Raw genomic sequence first — 16,062 nt, forward strand, 5'->3', positions numbered from 1 at the left:
TAGGGCCCCAAAAAGAAGCTGTTGTTGGAGCTAAGCCAGCCACCGTAAGAAAGAGTTGGCAAAACAGCTGGATAGGTTCAAATTGGATCTGAACGAGAAGGAGGCTGAAGCAGACCCCAAATCGGAATTTCTGCCCCCCCCCCCAACCTGCACAAAAAGTCCCCGAAAGGAAAGACTTTCTGCAGCAACACAAACGTTCATTGCACATATCCTGCCCAGGGGCCATAGTTTGAGCACCTCTGATTTAGTGCAACATAAAAAATGCAAATAATTTTTCTGCAGACCACCAAAATTTCGTTGCAGACTACCAGTGGTCCTCAGACCATCAGTTGGTGACTGCTGCCATAGGCTTAATATAAGACAGTAAGCCCTGAGTGAGAACTAATTATGAACAATGATGAATGCTACTTATTTTTCTTAAAGGGTGTGACATGCACTGGGCCGCTCCTCAGAACTGAGATCCTTGTCATTTGATTCCAATTCAGTTGCTCCACATGACTGTCAGCAGGGTCAGCCTCAATCGAAGTGATTATTTGCTGATTCTTCCGAGTGTCATCCATACTGTGCATCTCAAACGGGTTCCTTTAGCATCAGAATCAAGGTTTTGTGTGACAAAATTTAACCAACTGTTTCATCCAACTATGTCTATGTAACATACAGTATATAAGGCATCGTTTTTGTGATGGCAGAGGTGTGATTTCGATTATGCGTGTGTGTATGTATTTTTGTACACAGGCAAATGCCTTGTTCTTGGCTAAGGAGCTGAATGATTTGTTGCGAATGTTAGACAGATTGCTTGACGCAATAAGGCATATGGATGCAAAAATTAATGTATTAAGAACTTAGGAAGTTGTGTTTGACAGGGAAAATGTGGTCATAATTACAAGGTGTTTAAACATGATGAAAAATTATTCCAACTGTAATCTATATCACTATATGAATCCATCTATCTTGGGAGAATGATTACTAAACATAAGGATAATGGATGGAGAAATATCAGTGTGGATAAATGCAAGTTTCTCAAAGTAAGTTTAAATAATTGTGTGTAGGAGAGTACTGCTGTTCACTTTGTTATCACCTACAAGTGGGTGATGAACTGAATGGAGATTGAATATAAACTTTCATATTGAATATCAATATGAAAGAAGAATTTTGTGGTAATTTAGATAATACAGAATCAGAGAATGAATATTAAATCACAGTACGAATATGTGAAAGAAGACCAAATGGATCAAGAGGAAAGGGAAGACTAAAAAAGTTGAAAACTAGTGAGGAGCGGTTGTACTGTAGGAAAAAGAAGTCAATGAATGAATGAATAAAAGTTCTTCAAAAAGTGAGAAGTTTAAAGACAATTTATGAAATGGTTTAAGGATGTGGTGGAAACAAGAAAGATATGAAATGGTTTAACGAATGGTGCTGGGGTACTCTAAGAATGAGTTAAATTTCCTTTTTCTCTTATTTTATGCATTTAATTTATTTTGGTCACTGCTTGTCATTCTGTTTACGATGCATAATTCTGCTTGCTTCAAAAGGAAACAGTGTGATGGGCATACATTTGTTTGGATAATTGTTTTAAAAAACACAGACACCTAAACGCTAGTTACAAATACTCTCTAGGATGCTCAAAGTAATTACTACATCATAGCATCACTGTAGCACGCAAACCAACTAAAGTCCTCCTAAAAAATGTAAGTAAACCGAAAGACCCAGCAACTCCTGAAGAAAAAACAGCATTCATGTACAACATACATTATAAGGATTGCAACATTGACTATGTAGAACAAACAGGCAGAAGATTGGTAGAGTGCATCCATGCACATCAACTAGGACATGATGAAAACTCTTTAGTTTCATAACTCATAGACAGACTTAACTATAGTTTTAACTTAGAACCTGTCAATATGTAATATCTGTAATATCTCTGTAATATGTATATCCGTAATATCTCCACTCTGTAATTTTGTTATTTCATCCAGTGGCAAAATAAACTAAGCTGGAGTTGAAAATCCTGATAAACTAATTTAAAGTTGTATTTCAAGACAGTCTCAACTTTTAAGAGGGAATGCTTCATTTAAGCACTCCGTACTCTGTATCAGTTACATATCATTTCTACTATAAGCTTTTGGTGCATGAATTTTACTCACTAAGGCAAATTTTTTGTTGAGAATCATTTGCTCCATGAGTGAAGATTCATTATGGAACAGATGAGGTTGCATGTGACTCCACATATGAGGAAACCACCAGAATTCTTCTACTGACCCGAGTAACAAATCATCTCCTTCGTCTTCTTCTATAGTGCCTGCAGAAATAATTGATTAAATTATATTCCCATTTTTGAAATAACTTATTCACAAGCATTAGACGCATGGTGAACATTTACGTTGCAACAAATTACAGCAGGAAAACGAAACCAATTTCAAATTCATAGCAACAATTCATAAGCAGTCAAGTATCTAAGACAGAATGCAACAGATTTGATCATGTTACCTAAGGCACAGTTTAAAGCAGGGGTCTTCAAACTTGACAGTTTGAAGACTTGTGGACTTCAGCTCCCAGAATTCTTCCTCCATTCATGTTAGCTCAGGAATTCTAGGAGTTGAAGTCCACAAGTCTTAAACTTGCCAAGTTTGAAGACCCTTGGTTTAAAGTAACAGTGAGTCACCTGCATATACATCAGGTTTGCACTGTATTTTGCAGTCCGATCTTGTGTGGAGCAAGCAAGATTTGAAAATAAGCCAAATTAATAACAGAACGCCAGTATATTTTGAGCTGAAATACAAGCAGTTCCACTGACCTACATTAGAGTCAAACTGTGTGTTCAATGAATAAGACATTAAGTAATATATCAAATAACATTTAGTGGAAGATATTTCACATTTATGCTGATTATCATATTATATTACTATGATTGTATTTTTTAATTTAGTAACAGATGTTTTGACCATATCCTGGTCTATGATTGTAACAGACATTCCTATGACTGGCTTCCTACTATAGTGATAAGTATCTTTTCTAGAATAACTACACAGAAGTAGTTAAAAAGAAGGCTGCAATAAAACAAAGGCTATAGTTGATTTAAATATGAACATTTAATATTTGCATATTAAAGCAATAGATGTGGTTATGTAATCACTGAAAGGTACAATTTGCAAGCATCTCTATGGTGTGTCACACCTGGGTGTCTACAGTATAACATATTGGTTGTATCCTGTACCTCATAGATATTCATTAGATTGTTTTATAAATGTGTTTTAACTTTGCTTTAAATTTTATTTTGTTTATCATCTAAGATAGTGTGTGTGCATGTGTGTGTGTGTGTGTGCATGTGTATGGGTGTATATATGTATATATATATATGTGTGTGTGTGTATGTATGTATATGTGTGAATATATATGTATATATGTCCTGGTCTACGACTTCAATAAACTGAAATGAACTGTGAAGAGTAATTATAATTACAACTGAAAGTGTTTTTTGCTGAAATGAATTGTTCCACTAATTTTACATGTCCATCTCCTGGGTAAACTTGATATAATTTATGATTACATTTAAAATATAACATTCTTACTACGAATCTATTTTACTTCTCTTGAGGTCTACAGCTTGCTAACACTCTTATTCAACAGTGCTTATTAAGAATACACTGATTATATATACGGTAATTCCACAAGGTTTTTATATAAATAAAACAAAGTTTACTACTGTCACAGTATAATGGGCAAAATATAAAGTTTTATATTTTTAATACAAAACTCTGACTTTAGCCTTGCTAAGTATTAATATGAATATACACATCAATGACTACATAGAGGTATACATTTTTTAATGAATACTTTCGTTCAAGAAACCTTTTTTTTAAACTAGCATCCCTTTTTACAAACTTAATACAATGCTTCCAGTCGAAGAGATATTGGAGTGCCTGTAAAAAACAGCTTCTGAAAAGGCCATTTATTTTCAAGAGGTGGATAGGCTAAGTTTAAGTTGAGGTATATTAGTTAATTTACAAGTTGAAATGACACCTCAGGGTAAATCACAATGTGCCTCAGCTATAAATAATTGTTGTATTCTTAAACCTTAATGGCTGACTGTCCTATTGATTAATTACTAATTATAGGACTGAAAGCTTGTGCAGAACACTGAAATCACATGTACCGATTTTCTACAGCTTTCAACACACATTATTTTACATATCTTTAAATACTATCTATTCCCAGTCTCTTCATTGGTTGTTTAGAAAGGAAATGGCAATTCAGGTGGGCAAACTTATATATCTGCCTGCCTGGGATCATTACGTTTCAGTAGTTCATTAAAACCAATGACTCAATCATAGAACAACATGGCTACTTCAGGGATGAGGCAACTTAAAGAGATACATTCAGAGATAATTGTGTAGATGTACAATTTCAGAAGTCGCTAAGAGGATGAAATATTATGTGTGTTCTAAATATGATGTAAAATAATTAAGTCTTTTATGAACTTCTTCATCATAAGCACTGTAAATTATTGCTGTGATGACACCACAATCACAATGACTTTTTTGCATGGTATAATCTTGATAGGTGAATGTGGAGCTAATATGGACAGCAGTAGATGAGTAAAACATACTTGGTGGCATAACAAAGGTTGAAAAACTTCTTTCAGTTGCCAGCAGGACTGCATTGGAAAAATTATGTGTTAGTATTACTACTTCTCAGACATCGTGAAGCTGAAGCTCAAATACTTTGGCCACCTAATGAGAAGATAGGACTCCTTAGAGAAGACCCTGATGTTGGGGAAATTGGAAGGCAAAAGGAGAAAGGGATGGCAGAGGATGAGATAGTTAGATAGTGTCATCATTGCAGTAAATATGAATTTAGGCAAACTCTGGAAACATGGGGAAGAGACAGGGGGAGGAGAGGAGAGCCTGACATGCTATGTGTGAAGTATTAGGCACAACTGAGAAACTGATCAGCACCACTTTTATTATTTATAATAGCGATTGACAATGATGTTATTCATATATATTATTTGGATTCCAGATAAAACACCTCATCATTGTACTGTTTCATCAATTCTTGGTATAGCCTGTGTTTTTATTGAACAAAGTTTTAGGAAACCAGGGAATAGACTTTCCACAACATCTTCTAAGTGTACATATCGGGTCAATTTTTCAATATAAGAAAGTTTATCCCAGCTTCATACCCTTCAGATATGTTAGGTTAATTCCTCAAAATATTTTTCAGCATGTTGATATGTATTGGTAAGTCTGCACATCTGCAGGGTATCAGGTTATTAAATCAGATTATTAAAACCTGAATTAGAAATCCCAGTTGTAGACTGTGTTTCTTTTTTGCCCCGAAAACAATTGTTTAAGAGAAACCTTTCCAATTTATTTCTCTACTATTTTCTAGCATACTATTATCCACACAAACTGCTTAAACATGGTCCAGAAGACACCGTCGTATTATGGCTATACTGTCAGAAAGTTAAAATTAAGATATTCCTATGGATAATACAAACAGTCCCACAGCTAAGTACAACATTGTACATAAGGAAGAGTTCATTAATTTTTTTGGTTTTATTCTGCTGAAAGAATTTTTCATTTTTTTTTCCATGCTCCCAGAAGTTTTTTCTCTCATTTTGTTTAACAGAATAAAGTAAAACCACCCAAAGCAAATGCCGATTATCTGCAGTGCACAAACGGAGAATCATTTTAAAGTGTTGGTTTTTTTTACCTGTGTGGTAAAATTTTCCTGAAAATCCCAGATTGAAAGTAAAATTTGTAATTTGAGTTCTCAAAAGGTTCTGAGTATCAAGCAGAGCCTGAAATAAAATAGAGATTAAAATGCATTAGATACATATTAAATGCAGGCCATTCTTTTTTAGGGCTATGTAATAGAAGCAAACTGCTTCACCTTCAAAGCATCTTCCAAAAAACTTCCTAACCTCCACATCTGATTAAACACCAACAATTCAGATATGTTATTTTTATTTAGTTTGATTTTTCTTGTAGACTACCATTATCAATAGACATTACTGAAGTATTTTAAAAAATGAAATTGGATCTCTGATGACATTTCTTTCTGAGGAACACTCTAAAGAGCTTAAGTCAAAATTAAGTAGCAATGAAGAAAGATTGGAGATTGGTAGACAAGATACCAAGTTCTACTTAGACAGAAAGATATGGATCATATATAAATTGTGACAGTCACACCCTATTATTTTTTAAAAGTGATCCAATACTTTCAGATATGACAAATTAAATGTTGGCCTTAGTTGAATTTTATTTTTCCAACTACAAATAAAAGTTTGTGTGTTAAGAACAAGGCCGAGTGTAAAGCAATATGAAATTGAAGAAGAAAAAAAATGCAGCCTGCTTGTATTCTTGGAATGGCGTTTCAAGACACTCTTTGAATGTCTCACCTGATAAATAAGAAGCAACAAAATTAGCCTTGGTTTGCAATGGCTTCTCTAGGATTTCTCTAATAACTTTAGGAAAAGTCTGATAACCTTGGGAACTGCTGGATTTGGGGTCAAATGAATGAGAACCAGAAAGTCACCTTCAGCTAAAGTTCTTTATTAAACACAGTGAAACAACCAGCAACCGTCTGGCTGACAGCGATACTTTTACAGAGAGCTGTCAGCCGGGCAACCGATCATTTTAAACCATTTTTTTGCGGACTTGAGTGAAGACTTCAGTTCTTGAGTTACTAATTTGAATACGTAACAGGAACATTTCTGCTTTGAATAAAGCAGCAGAGACACCGCAACACTCAATCGGTTATTAAAATGCATAGACCTATAGCATTTTCCCATTCTCTGTGCTGGGAAACCACATGGGCTGCATATACCATCTTATGCCTATACGCCCTATAACCCCTCTAGCTCAGGGGTCTCCACCCTGGGCAACTTTAAGCCTGGCGGACTTCAACTCCCAGAATTCCTTTGCTGGCTGGAGAATTCTGGGAGTTGAAGTCCACCAGGCTTAAAGTTGCCAAGGTTGGAAGACCCCTGATCTAGCTAATGTCCATGGCTGAACCAGAAATATAAAGCTGAAGTTTATTATTGCCCCTGAAGACTATATAGATACTTGATACTAAACCTCTAGTTACCAATTAGTATTTGATTGACTTATAACTTGAACTCCTAATGAAGTACAATTAGAAAGCTATTAATTTTCACAAAAATTAGAAAGCTAATAATTTTTACAACAAACAAGTGTCTGGTGCTGATATCAAATTTAATTTTCTCTTATAATTAATAATTTTGCCAAATGGTTGAGATTTTTTAAAAAAAATAAAGAAAACTTTCAGTTTACTATACATGAGTTTAAAGCTGTGAAAAACTTAACCAATCGATTCTTAATCTGTACAATGAAGTAGAAAGCAGTAGAAAGTAGTTACAGTATCTTCAAAATAGGGGATACTGGTCCTTTAAAAATTGTGTTCTCAATAGACGAGCTTAGTTAACATTTTGGTTGTTATGCCTCTGATTATTTTTTGGATGACTTGACATTTTACTTGTCATTTAGGTTCTAAAATCAGAACGTTAAAACTTATGAAAAATATAGAACAGCAGATGGCAGGCATTATTTCACTGTTTTTCTCTGACTGTCTCGGAACAGGAATGCTTTCATGTGGGGGCAGAGAAAGAGAAATTTCATTTCTAAATGCTTTGGAATTTTTAACCGTAAGTTCTTGAGATACTTTATACAGGTAGTCTTCAACTTACTACAATTCATTTAGTGACCAATTGAAGTTACAATGGCACTGAAAAAAGTGTGATGACCCAGGGTAGGGGATACAAAACAAACACAGTCACAGAAAACAGGTGAAGCCCCTTTTATTCCTTCACTTTGCTTCCAAGCTCTGGATATCTTTGACGGAAGACAAAAAACTCCCACACAAACAGTTACAAGAAGGAGGAAAAAAACAACACAAACCAGGCAAAATAAGGGCTGGAGGATGTCTACAGATAACACACACTGGGAAGGATGCCAAAGTCAGAGAGGAAGTATAAACTAGAGATATTTACACATTTTGTTTCCAGGGTTCACCAGTACGCAGGTACATACTCTTATTCAATTGTCACAGCTACAGCCCATGAAGAGGATCAAGGCCTTCTCCTCCCCCATAGACCATGTCTCTCCCTTATTCTCTCCTCCCTGCGTGCCCTAGGATGGAGAGGGGATGGGCCTGGGCCCTCCTCTGACTGCTCAGCTGGCCTCTGCTCTTCCCCAGCCTCCTCCACAACTTCCGGAGACACACTTCTACTCCCTGTTGGCTGTTCCTCCTCTCCCTCAGAGTCAGTCTCTACCAGAGGCATGACAAAAAAGTGACTTATGACCATTTTTCACACTTACAATTGTTGCAACATCCCCATTTTTGTATAATAGTTAAAGCCCCAAGCTAAAAACTGAGAGACCTTGAATTCTAAATCTGCGTTAGGCACAAAGTTAACCGAGTGATCTCAGGCCAGTCGCTTCCTCTCAACCCAAGGAAGGAGGAGGCAATAGCAAACCACTTTCCAAAAAAGTTTGCCAAGAAAGCTGCAGAGAGTTTTCCAGGTAGACACCAGGAGGAAACCCTGGTCTGAAGGTATGTGCGTGCATGAGCATACATACGTACACGCAGAGAGATAATGGATTTAATTCAATTTGATTTGGAAGGCACTTGACTTCCATTGATTCTGGGGTGTTCACAAATAATAGCATTAAAAAGCATTACAAACCAAAAACAAGATAGCGTTTGGGCACGATATACAAACAGGAAACAGTAATAGCACATACAGCCAAGGGACTCTATACATCTCATCCCAAACCTGGGAGAACAACTTCAAGGCTCTATAGAACAGGGGCCTCCAACCTTGGCAGCTTTAAGACTTGTGGACTTCAATTCCCAGAATTCCTCCTCCGGTCATGTTAGCTCAGGAATTCTGGGATTTGAAGTCCACAAGTCTTAAAGCTAAAGACTCCCGCTATAGAACATCAAAGGGTGGAATCCGTAAGGATTTTGTGGGACCAGGTGCCATTACAGAGTAAGCTTGCTTCCTAGTTGGATTCTATAGATGACTAGTTGACATTGTTTAATTGAAAGGACCAGGAATATGCCAACTCTGCTGGCTCGTGTTTGTCCGATAAAAATGAGGGAAGACATGATTCCCTCAAGTAATCTGGCCCAACGTGAATCTTGAATTGCAGCTGGAAGCACTCACTGGCAACCAATGCAATTCACAGAGCCTGCACACAACGCATTTTGGACAAGTTCTCAGTGAATTTCAAGGACAGTAACACATTGCTATAATCAATTCTTGAGGTGTGACCATCCTCCCATTTCAGGAAAGGGTTCAACTGGCTCACCAGATGGAGCTGTGAGTCCAAAAGGACCCCCAGATTGTGCCTCGAGTCTTGAATGGGGAAAATTATGAAGAGAAAGTCCTTGAATCCGGTGGTGGGTGAATGGGGCTAATATCTATTAGTACTCAGTCTAGATGAGATTTAGTCAAAGTCGGTTCTTACTTACCCAGATTCACTAAAAGGAAATAAAGGATTTAAATTGAAGAATGAGGATATACCTACGTTGTTTGCAAATAATACTGTAAGCTTTCCTTTTTGGCATTCCCGCTGAATATGCTATAGTTGGATTTGATTACTGGATTATTTGTCCCTATATCTTGATAGCATACTGGATTATTTGTCCTCATATCTTTTAATACGCCTGATTCATTTATACAATTAAAAAAAAATCTAAATTCTTTAAAGAAGCAGCCAGAGGAAAGGAAACCAATTATGACAATGTAGGCCAGTTATTGCTAACCAATGTTATTGAATAAAGCAATGCAATTAACAATCCTGTCTTTGAGATTTTATCTGCTTTGCCGTTATCAGTTCTTGGGTTCTGCTCACTACCTAAGATGATTTAATTATCCTGTTGCTAAAACTCATTAAATTCCTTAATTAAAGGTTACAAAATTTCTCAGGCCAATTAAACAAGAACTAATGAGCACCCTGTTGTACTGCATTCTTTTCCAACTCTGATGTAGTTTGATGATGCTAGATTTAAGCTGAAGAGAAGACAATATTTAATCTATTTCATAAGTAAAAACACAGCTCTCCAGTTTGAAAATGCACACAGGTCACAACGTTTCCATTAGATATTTCACAATATTTAAATTGAGCTACCTATCTGAGTAACTTGAGAAAAGAGGCAAACCTCTGGCAGATCACAATATAAATGGACAGCTGAATTTGTTTTTGTGATCCAAGCCCAGTCCTCCTAAAACAATTCATTTTAGTGAAGCCCTTTGTCTCTCACAGCCAGCCAAATATTTTTGAACGGCCCACAAGCAGGAATATGGAGACATATTCCTTTCTGGTATTGTGCTTCACTGGCAACCTGTGCAGACGGCAGTGGAATCGGACAGTGGGGAAGAACAGGGACCAGTCCAAGAGTCTGGGGAGGACTCGGACGAGGGTCCTGCATCCGATGCAGAGATGGGGACCGGGGCCATCTGGGAGTGGGGTGCTGGCTCCGGAGCATCTAGAGTCTGGCAGCAGCGAGGCAGAGGAACAAGGGGAGCCGGTTCCCAGTGTGCATGTGCGCAAAGCTGCTAGAAGGCGAGAGCAGCTGAAACAAAAGGGGTGACTTGGGAGTAAGGCTGGGAAGTGATTCCCCCTCCCATAAGATATAAAGAAACTGCAAAGGGACAGGAAGCTTTGTAGGAAGCAAAGTCGTTCGCTCTGTTCGGATTAAATCTTGACGCTCTGTATGGACATTGTATTTCCGTTGGTTTTTACAGTTAATTTGGCCCTTTAGTTGTTGGCAGCAATTCAAAGGACATAAAGGTGGGTGCTTATCTTGAGGAACTGTTTAGGACTCATTACAGGCTGGGAATGAACATAATTCCCAGCGTTGAAATAAAACAAAAGTTGTTTGGACCAAGCGTGTCCTTAATTACGGTCTCAGGAAGCCTTGGTCAGAACATCTGTATGTTCCTATCCTGCAACTAGTATTGGATGCCTGTTAGCCCCGACCTACAGCCAGATGATGAAGGTAAATTTACTGAAATCAATGATAGGCAGTAGACTTAGTTTTTCTGTGATTCTCTACAGCTGAAAAGTATATGATGTGAACACAAAGGCAGAACCATTCCACGAAATCAGGACATTCACAAAATGGACTGTGATAATGACATGGCTGTTTGAGTTACATACTTTTTAGCTGCATCACTGAAAAGCAATTTGTCTGAAGATCCCTTAAGCTTACAATCATATGTTTAAAATATTGAATAGGAAAATAGGGGGAGTTATTCATCAGTGTTTTAATACCATTATAATTACTGCAATTGTAATGGTATTAAAACACTTTAATGTATGATACTTTTTGGAATATAAGGTATCATCACTCTTTTCCCTTCACATATATATTTTTAAGAAGACAAAATTTTATAGTTAGCACGTTCATCTCAACTGCAATCTGGATAGTCCTCGACTTACAACACTTCATTTAGTGACTGTTTAAAGTTAACAACGGCACTAGAAAAAGTAACTTATGATTACGTTCACACTTATGAACCTCGGTGGCGCAGTGGTTAGAGTGCAGTACTGCAAGCTACTCCGACTGCAATTTTGCAGATCGAATCCCACCAGGCTCAAGGTTGACTCAGTCTTCCATCCTTCCGAGGTGGGTAAAATGAGAACACAGGCTGTTGAGGGCAATAGGCTGACTCTGTAAACCATATAGAGAGGGTTGCAAAGCACTATAAAGCAATATGTAAGTCTAACTGCCATTGGTATTATGATCGTTGTACTACCTATAGGGTCACATGATCAAAATTCAGCTGCTTGGCAAGTAGTTCATACTTACGATGGTTGCAGTGTCCTGGGGTCAAGTGATCAGGTTTTGCAAACTTCTGACAAGCAAAGCCAATGCAATGATTCACTTAACAAGTGTGGCAAGAAAAATCGTAACTCACTTAAATGTTTCACTTAGCAACATAAATTTTGGGCTCAATTGTGGTCGCCACTCAAGGACTACCTATATCTGGATACCACACTCCTGGATGGCCCACATAATGAAATTAAAATCATTCTGGAAACCAGGTAATCAATCATAAAACATTTGCCTAGTCCAAATCTGTAAAAAAAACCACAACGGAAATATTCAAAACACTTTGTCGCTTGTATCCTTACGATTTATATTGATTGTTTCCTAGTATGATTTGATCGCTTATTATACCCTATGACTATCATTAAGTGTTGTACGTTATGATTCTTGACTCTTGATGAATGTATCTTTTCTTTTATGTACACTGAGAGTATTTGCACCAAGACAAATTCCTTGTGTGTCTAACCACACTTGGCCAATAAAGAATTCTATTCTATTCAATGCATCCCATGAACATGTCACATTTGAAGAAACTTGTGCCTATATGTATGTACGCCTGCACGCGAAATACATAAAAAAAATCTGCCTTATTTATTTATTTGTTTGTTTGTTTGACCTAGTGCAAAGCATTTCACCCTGTGCAAAGTGTTACTCTCTAGTTTTACTGCAGCCTGGAAGGTGATGGAAACCTGTAATCCAACCTGTCTCACAAAGGTGTCAGTTTGTGAAAAGGTACTTTAGTCCTAAGAGTTAATCATCCCGAAGTTATATCCCTTCCAGTTATTAATTTAACTGTCTCCTTGTGCCAGGTTAACCATTAATCTTTTCTGCATTACCTATGCCTGGCTGGGCACAGTTCCTCTTATCAAGGAACAATGTGACCAGATTCTCTCATTTTTTCTGCTTCCAATCTCTCTCTCTCTGTATGTCAAAAAGGGCAACATTTTGACATTTTGCTACGGTCTGAAAATGTTTATAACCAGCACTGGATCTGCCAGCAGCTTCAGATGTCACACTGAGATAATAAGCTTCAAATCAAGAGTCAACTGATACTTCTCCTTCGTGATGATCCCTGCGCAGAAAAACACGGGACTTGGTTTTATTACCAGTTTCAAATTCAGCTCCTGCATAACTTTTGAATCCTAAAAGCTTTTTCATTTGCTGGTACAATTATTTTATACAGCACGATTTCAGTTTGCCGTAGTAATATATACCATTGATTTCTACTTCCCATCTCTCCGTTAGTTCATTGTGCATCAATTAATCTTAAATTGAAATGGATGTTAAATGATGCAGCAATGCTACACTAAATGATATAATTTATATCATTCTGAAGGCATTTCCACATAAGAATATCCACATGTAAAGACTCTTACTTATTTTCCCCTTACATCCTTTAATGCAGTGGTCTGCAACCTTTTTTGTTCCAGGGACCAGTTTCACGCAGAAACACTTTTTCAAGGACCGGCGGGGGGGAGGGAGGAGGACACTTTTTCAAGGAGGGGAGAGGAGTCCGAGTTTGGTGGTTTGCTTGCAGACGCTTCATTACCTGACTAGATAACATCTGATGTTGTTACCAAGTCGGGTAATAAAACGTCTGCCAGCAAACCACCAAGTTCAGGGAGGCTCAGGACAAGTCCCTGCAGGATGGCTGAGAAGCCCCGCCTCTCAGCCCTGCCTCCCTCAGCCTCATCCCTCAGGTGTCTCCCTCCCTCCCTCTCTCCCTCAGCCTTATCCCTCAGGTGTCTGCCTTGTTCCTCTCTCAGTCGCTCTCTCGCTCCTCCACCAGCCCAGGAAGAAACTGCTTCAAAGAAGCCGGCAGGGTGGCTTTTCCTGTCGCCGCAGCTCCTCCGAAGCGCCCGTTCACCCCCACCCCGTCGCCCGCGGTTCAATCCAGCGCTCCGTTCTGCCTGCCTGCCTGCCTTAGTTTCTGGTTGTTTCGGAGCAGCTTCGGCTGAGTAAAAGAGGTGAATAGTTATTATTCTCAGCCAAAGTTACTCCGAAACAACTTGACATTACATTTATAAAATGTTTTTTTTTCTTTTTTCTTAAGATAGAATTGGTATGATTATATGATTTGTTATAGAATAAATTACTTAAATTATAGTTATCTCATAAGGCATGATTGAATAAAAGTATAGTCAAATCTTTTTTTTTTCTTTCAATAATGATATGAGGATATATAAGTTTGGATTGATAATAAGAGTTATTATGTAATGTAATTGTAACTGTGACTACGAAATGAATGCACAAAACTGATGAACCAACTGACACACTGTTTGTATATAAGTATCGAAGAGAGCTGATGTTTTTATGTTTTGTTTGTTTGTTTGTTTGTTAAAAAACCAATAAAATTGTTTTCAGAAAAAAAAAACAGGTGAAGGCCCTTTTATTCCTTCACTTTGCTTCAAAGCTCCAAATATCCTTGACTGGAGACAAAAAACTCCCCCACAAGCATTACGAAATGGAGGAAATGCCTATAAATTATAAAGAGTAAAAATAAAACAAACGATACTGAAGCAATTAAGGGAACCAGGCAAGATAAGGGCTTGAGGATGCCAAACTCAGAGAGGAATGACAGGCTAGAGATATTTCCATGCTTTGTTTCCAGCGCTCGCCTGTACGCATGTCTATTCTCTTATTCAGTTGTCACAGCTGCAGCCCGTGAAGGGGATCAAGGCCCTTTCCTCCCCCATAGACCACGCCATTCACATCTCTCCCTTATTATCTCCTCCCTACATGCCCTAGGATGGAGAGGGGATGAGCCTGGGTCTCCTCTGACTACTCAGCTGGCTTCTGCCCTGACCCAGCCTCCTCCACAACCTCCAGAGCCACACTTCCACTTCCTGTTGGCTGTTCCTCCTCTCCCTTGGAGTCAGTCTCCAACAGGGGCATGACAAGCCCTATGTTTGTTAGGTCGTAGCTACAATTCCAGGGCTCCCAAGTTACAAATATTCTTCTTTCAGGGAGGCTGTTAGTGATTTAAGAATTATCACCAGAAGATTCCTTTTGAACAAAGTTTAACTCTGTTCTTGTTTCCATTTACCTTTAGCCTGTTTTGTCCCAGCCAAATCCAAATGGTCTCCAAACGCCAGTTCATCACTTTCCCATAGTCTAGAGTGGAAGCTGGGTTGTGACTTTTCACCAGGCCTTTGATGCAGGTGAGTAAGTCCTTCCTCTCACTTCATCATATTTGTCATTGTTAATCTATTTTTAATGTTTTATTGATATTATGGTAAATTCTTTGATCGTTGTCATCTGTCTACAGTTAAAGAGAGTTGAGTGGCATCAGAGTTTAAAAAATAATAAGATTTGAAAATCAAAACTGACACATTAGGGCATAAACCAGCTGTGGTAGTCCCAGTGCTTATCAGCATACTGAGTGCCATACCCAAATGTCTTACGCACTATAGAGTGGTACCTCGATACTCATTGTTCATTGGTTCCGGGAGGTACGATGAGTACCAAAAATGATGAGTACAAAACAAAATTTTCCCATAAGGAATAATATGGTGAATCACAAGGTACCAGGACAAAATTTTGGCATCAAAATGCATTGAATAGCAAATTCGATGTGTGTCAAAGCAGTTCAGCACCAAGGTACCACCCTACCTAAAAAAAAAATCTGCACATTGACAAAATGTCCATCTATCAGTTGCAAAAGGCTGCACTGCCTGGATTCACACATGCATTATTCTGATATATTATGACTTTCTATGTCCTTTGGAAGAACTCGATGCGCATGAAGGACAGTAGCAGCTAAAGAACAGGTATATTGTTATGAATAGATTACAATAATGAATAGATGCTAAATCTAAATGTTTGGCTGAACCAGAATAATAAGAACAACAATATAGTGACAGACACATTAGCTTTAATCTTAAAAACAACTGGAGCACCACTTGAACACTACCGGCATTGACAAAATCACCACCAGTCAATTGCAAAAGGCAACTTAACTTGGAACAACTTGCATCCTGTGACTTAACCATCAAACAACACCACCTCCCTATCGCAGGTTCTTGGGAAGGACTTGATAGGTGGCTAAAAATGACAAATTTAGTCTAAACTTCTGGCTGACTGTACAACAAACCATAATACTAGAACTGTTGGCTGACCAATCAGGGCTAGCAACTGCAGGACTACTGGAAGAAAAAGTTGCTTACCTGTCACAAATATACTGCAAATAAAGAAATA

The 16,062-nt window shown here is 38.0% G+C and overlaps 1 protein-coding gene across 4 annotated transcripts in view; it reads right to left on the reverse strand.

Annotated features, from left to right (window-relative positions):
- The window catches only part of LOC113435673 (bifunctional heparan sulfate N-deacetylase/N-sulfotransferase 3), a 71,870-nt gene that overhangs the window by 35,794 nt on the left and 20,014 nt on the right, over positions 1–16,062 (reverse strand). For all 4 annotated transcript variants that reach the window (XM_087936660.1, XM_087936658.1, XM_087936659.1 and 1 more), the window contains exons 3-4: positions 5,716–5,803; positions 2,145–2,299 (exon numbers count right to left, since the gene is read on the reverse strand). In XM_087936660.1, coding sequence (XP_087792786.1) covers positions 2,145–2,299; positions 5,716–5,803 — 243 coding nt within the window. The remainder of the gene's footprint in view (positions 1–2,144; positions 2,300–5,715; positions 5,804–16,062) is intronic.

This window comes from Pseudonaja textilis, chromosome 6 (assembly GCF_049901715.1).
Source record: "Pseudonaja textilis isolate UNSWEBS1 chromosome 6, rPseTex1.2, whole genome shotgun sequence".
NCBI classification, from domain to species: domain Eukaryota; kingdom Metazoa; phylum Chordata; class Lepidosauria; order Squamata; family Elapidae; genus Pseudonaja; species Pseudonaja textilis.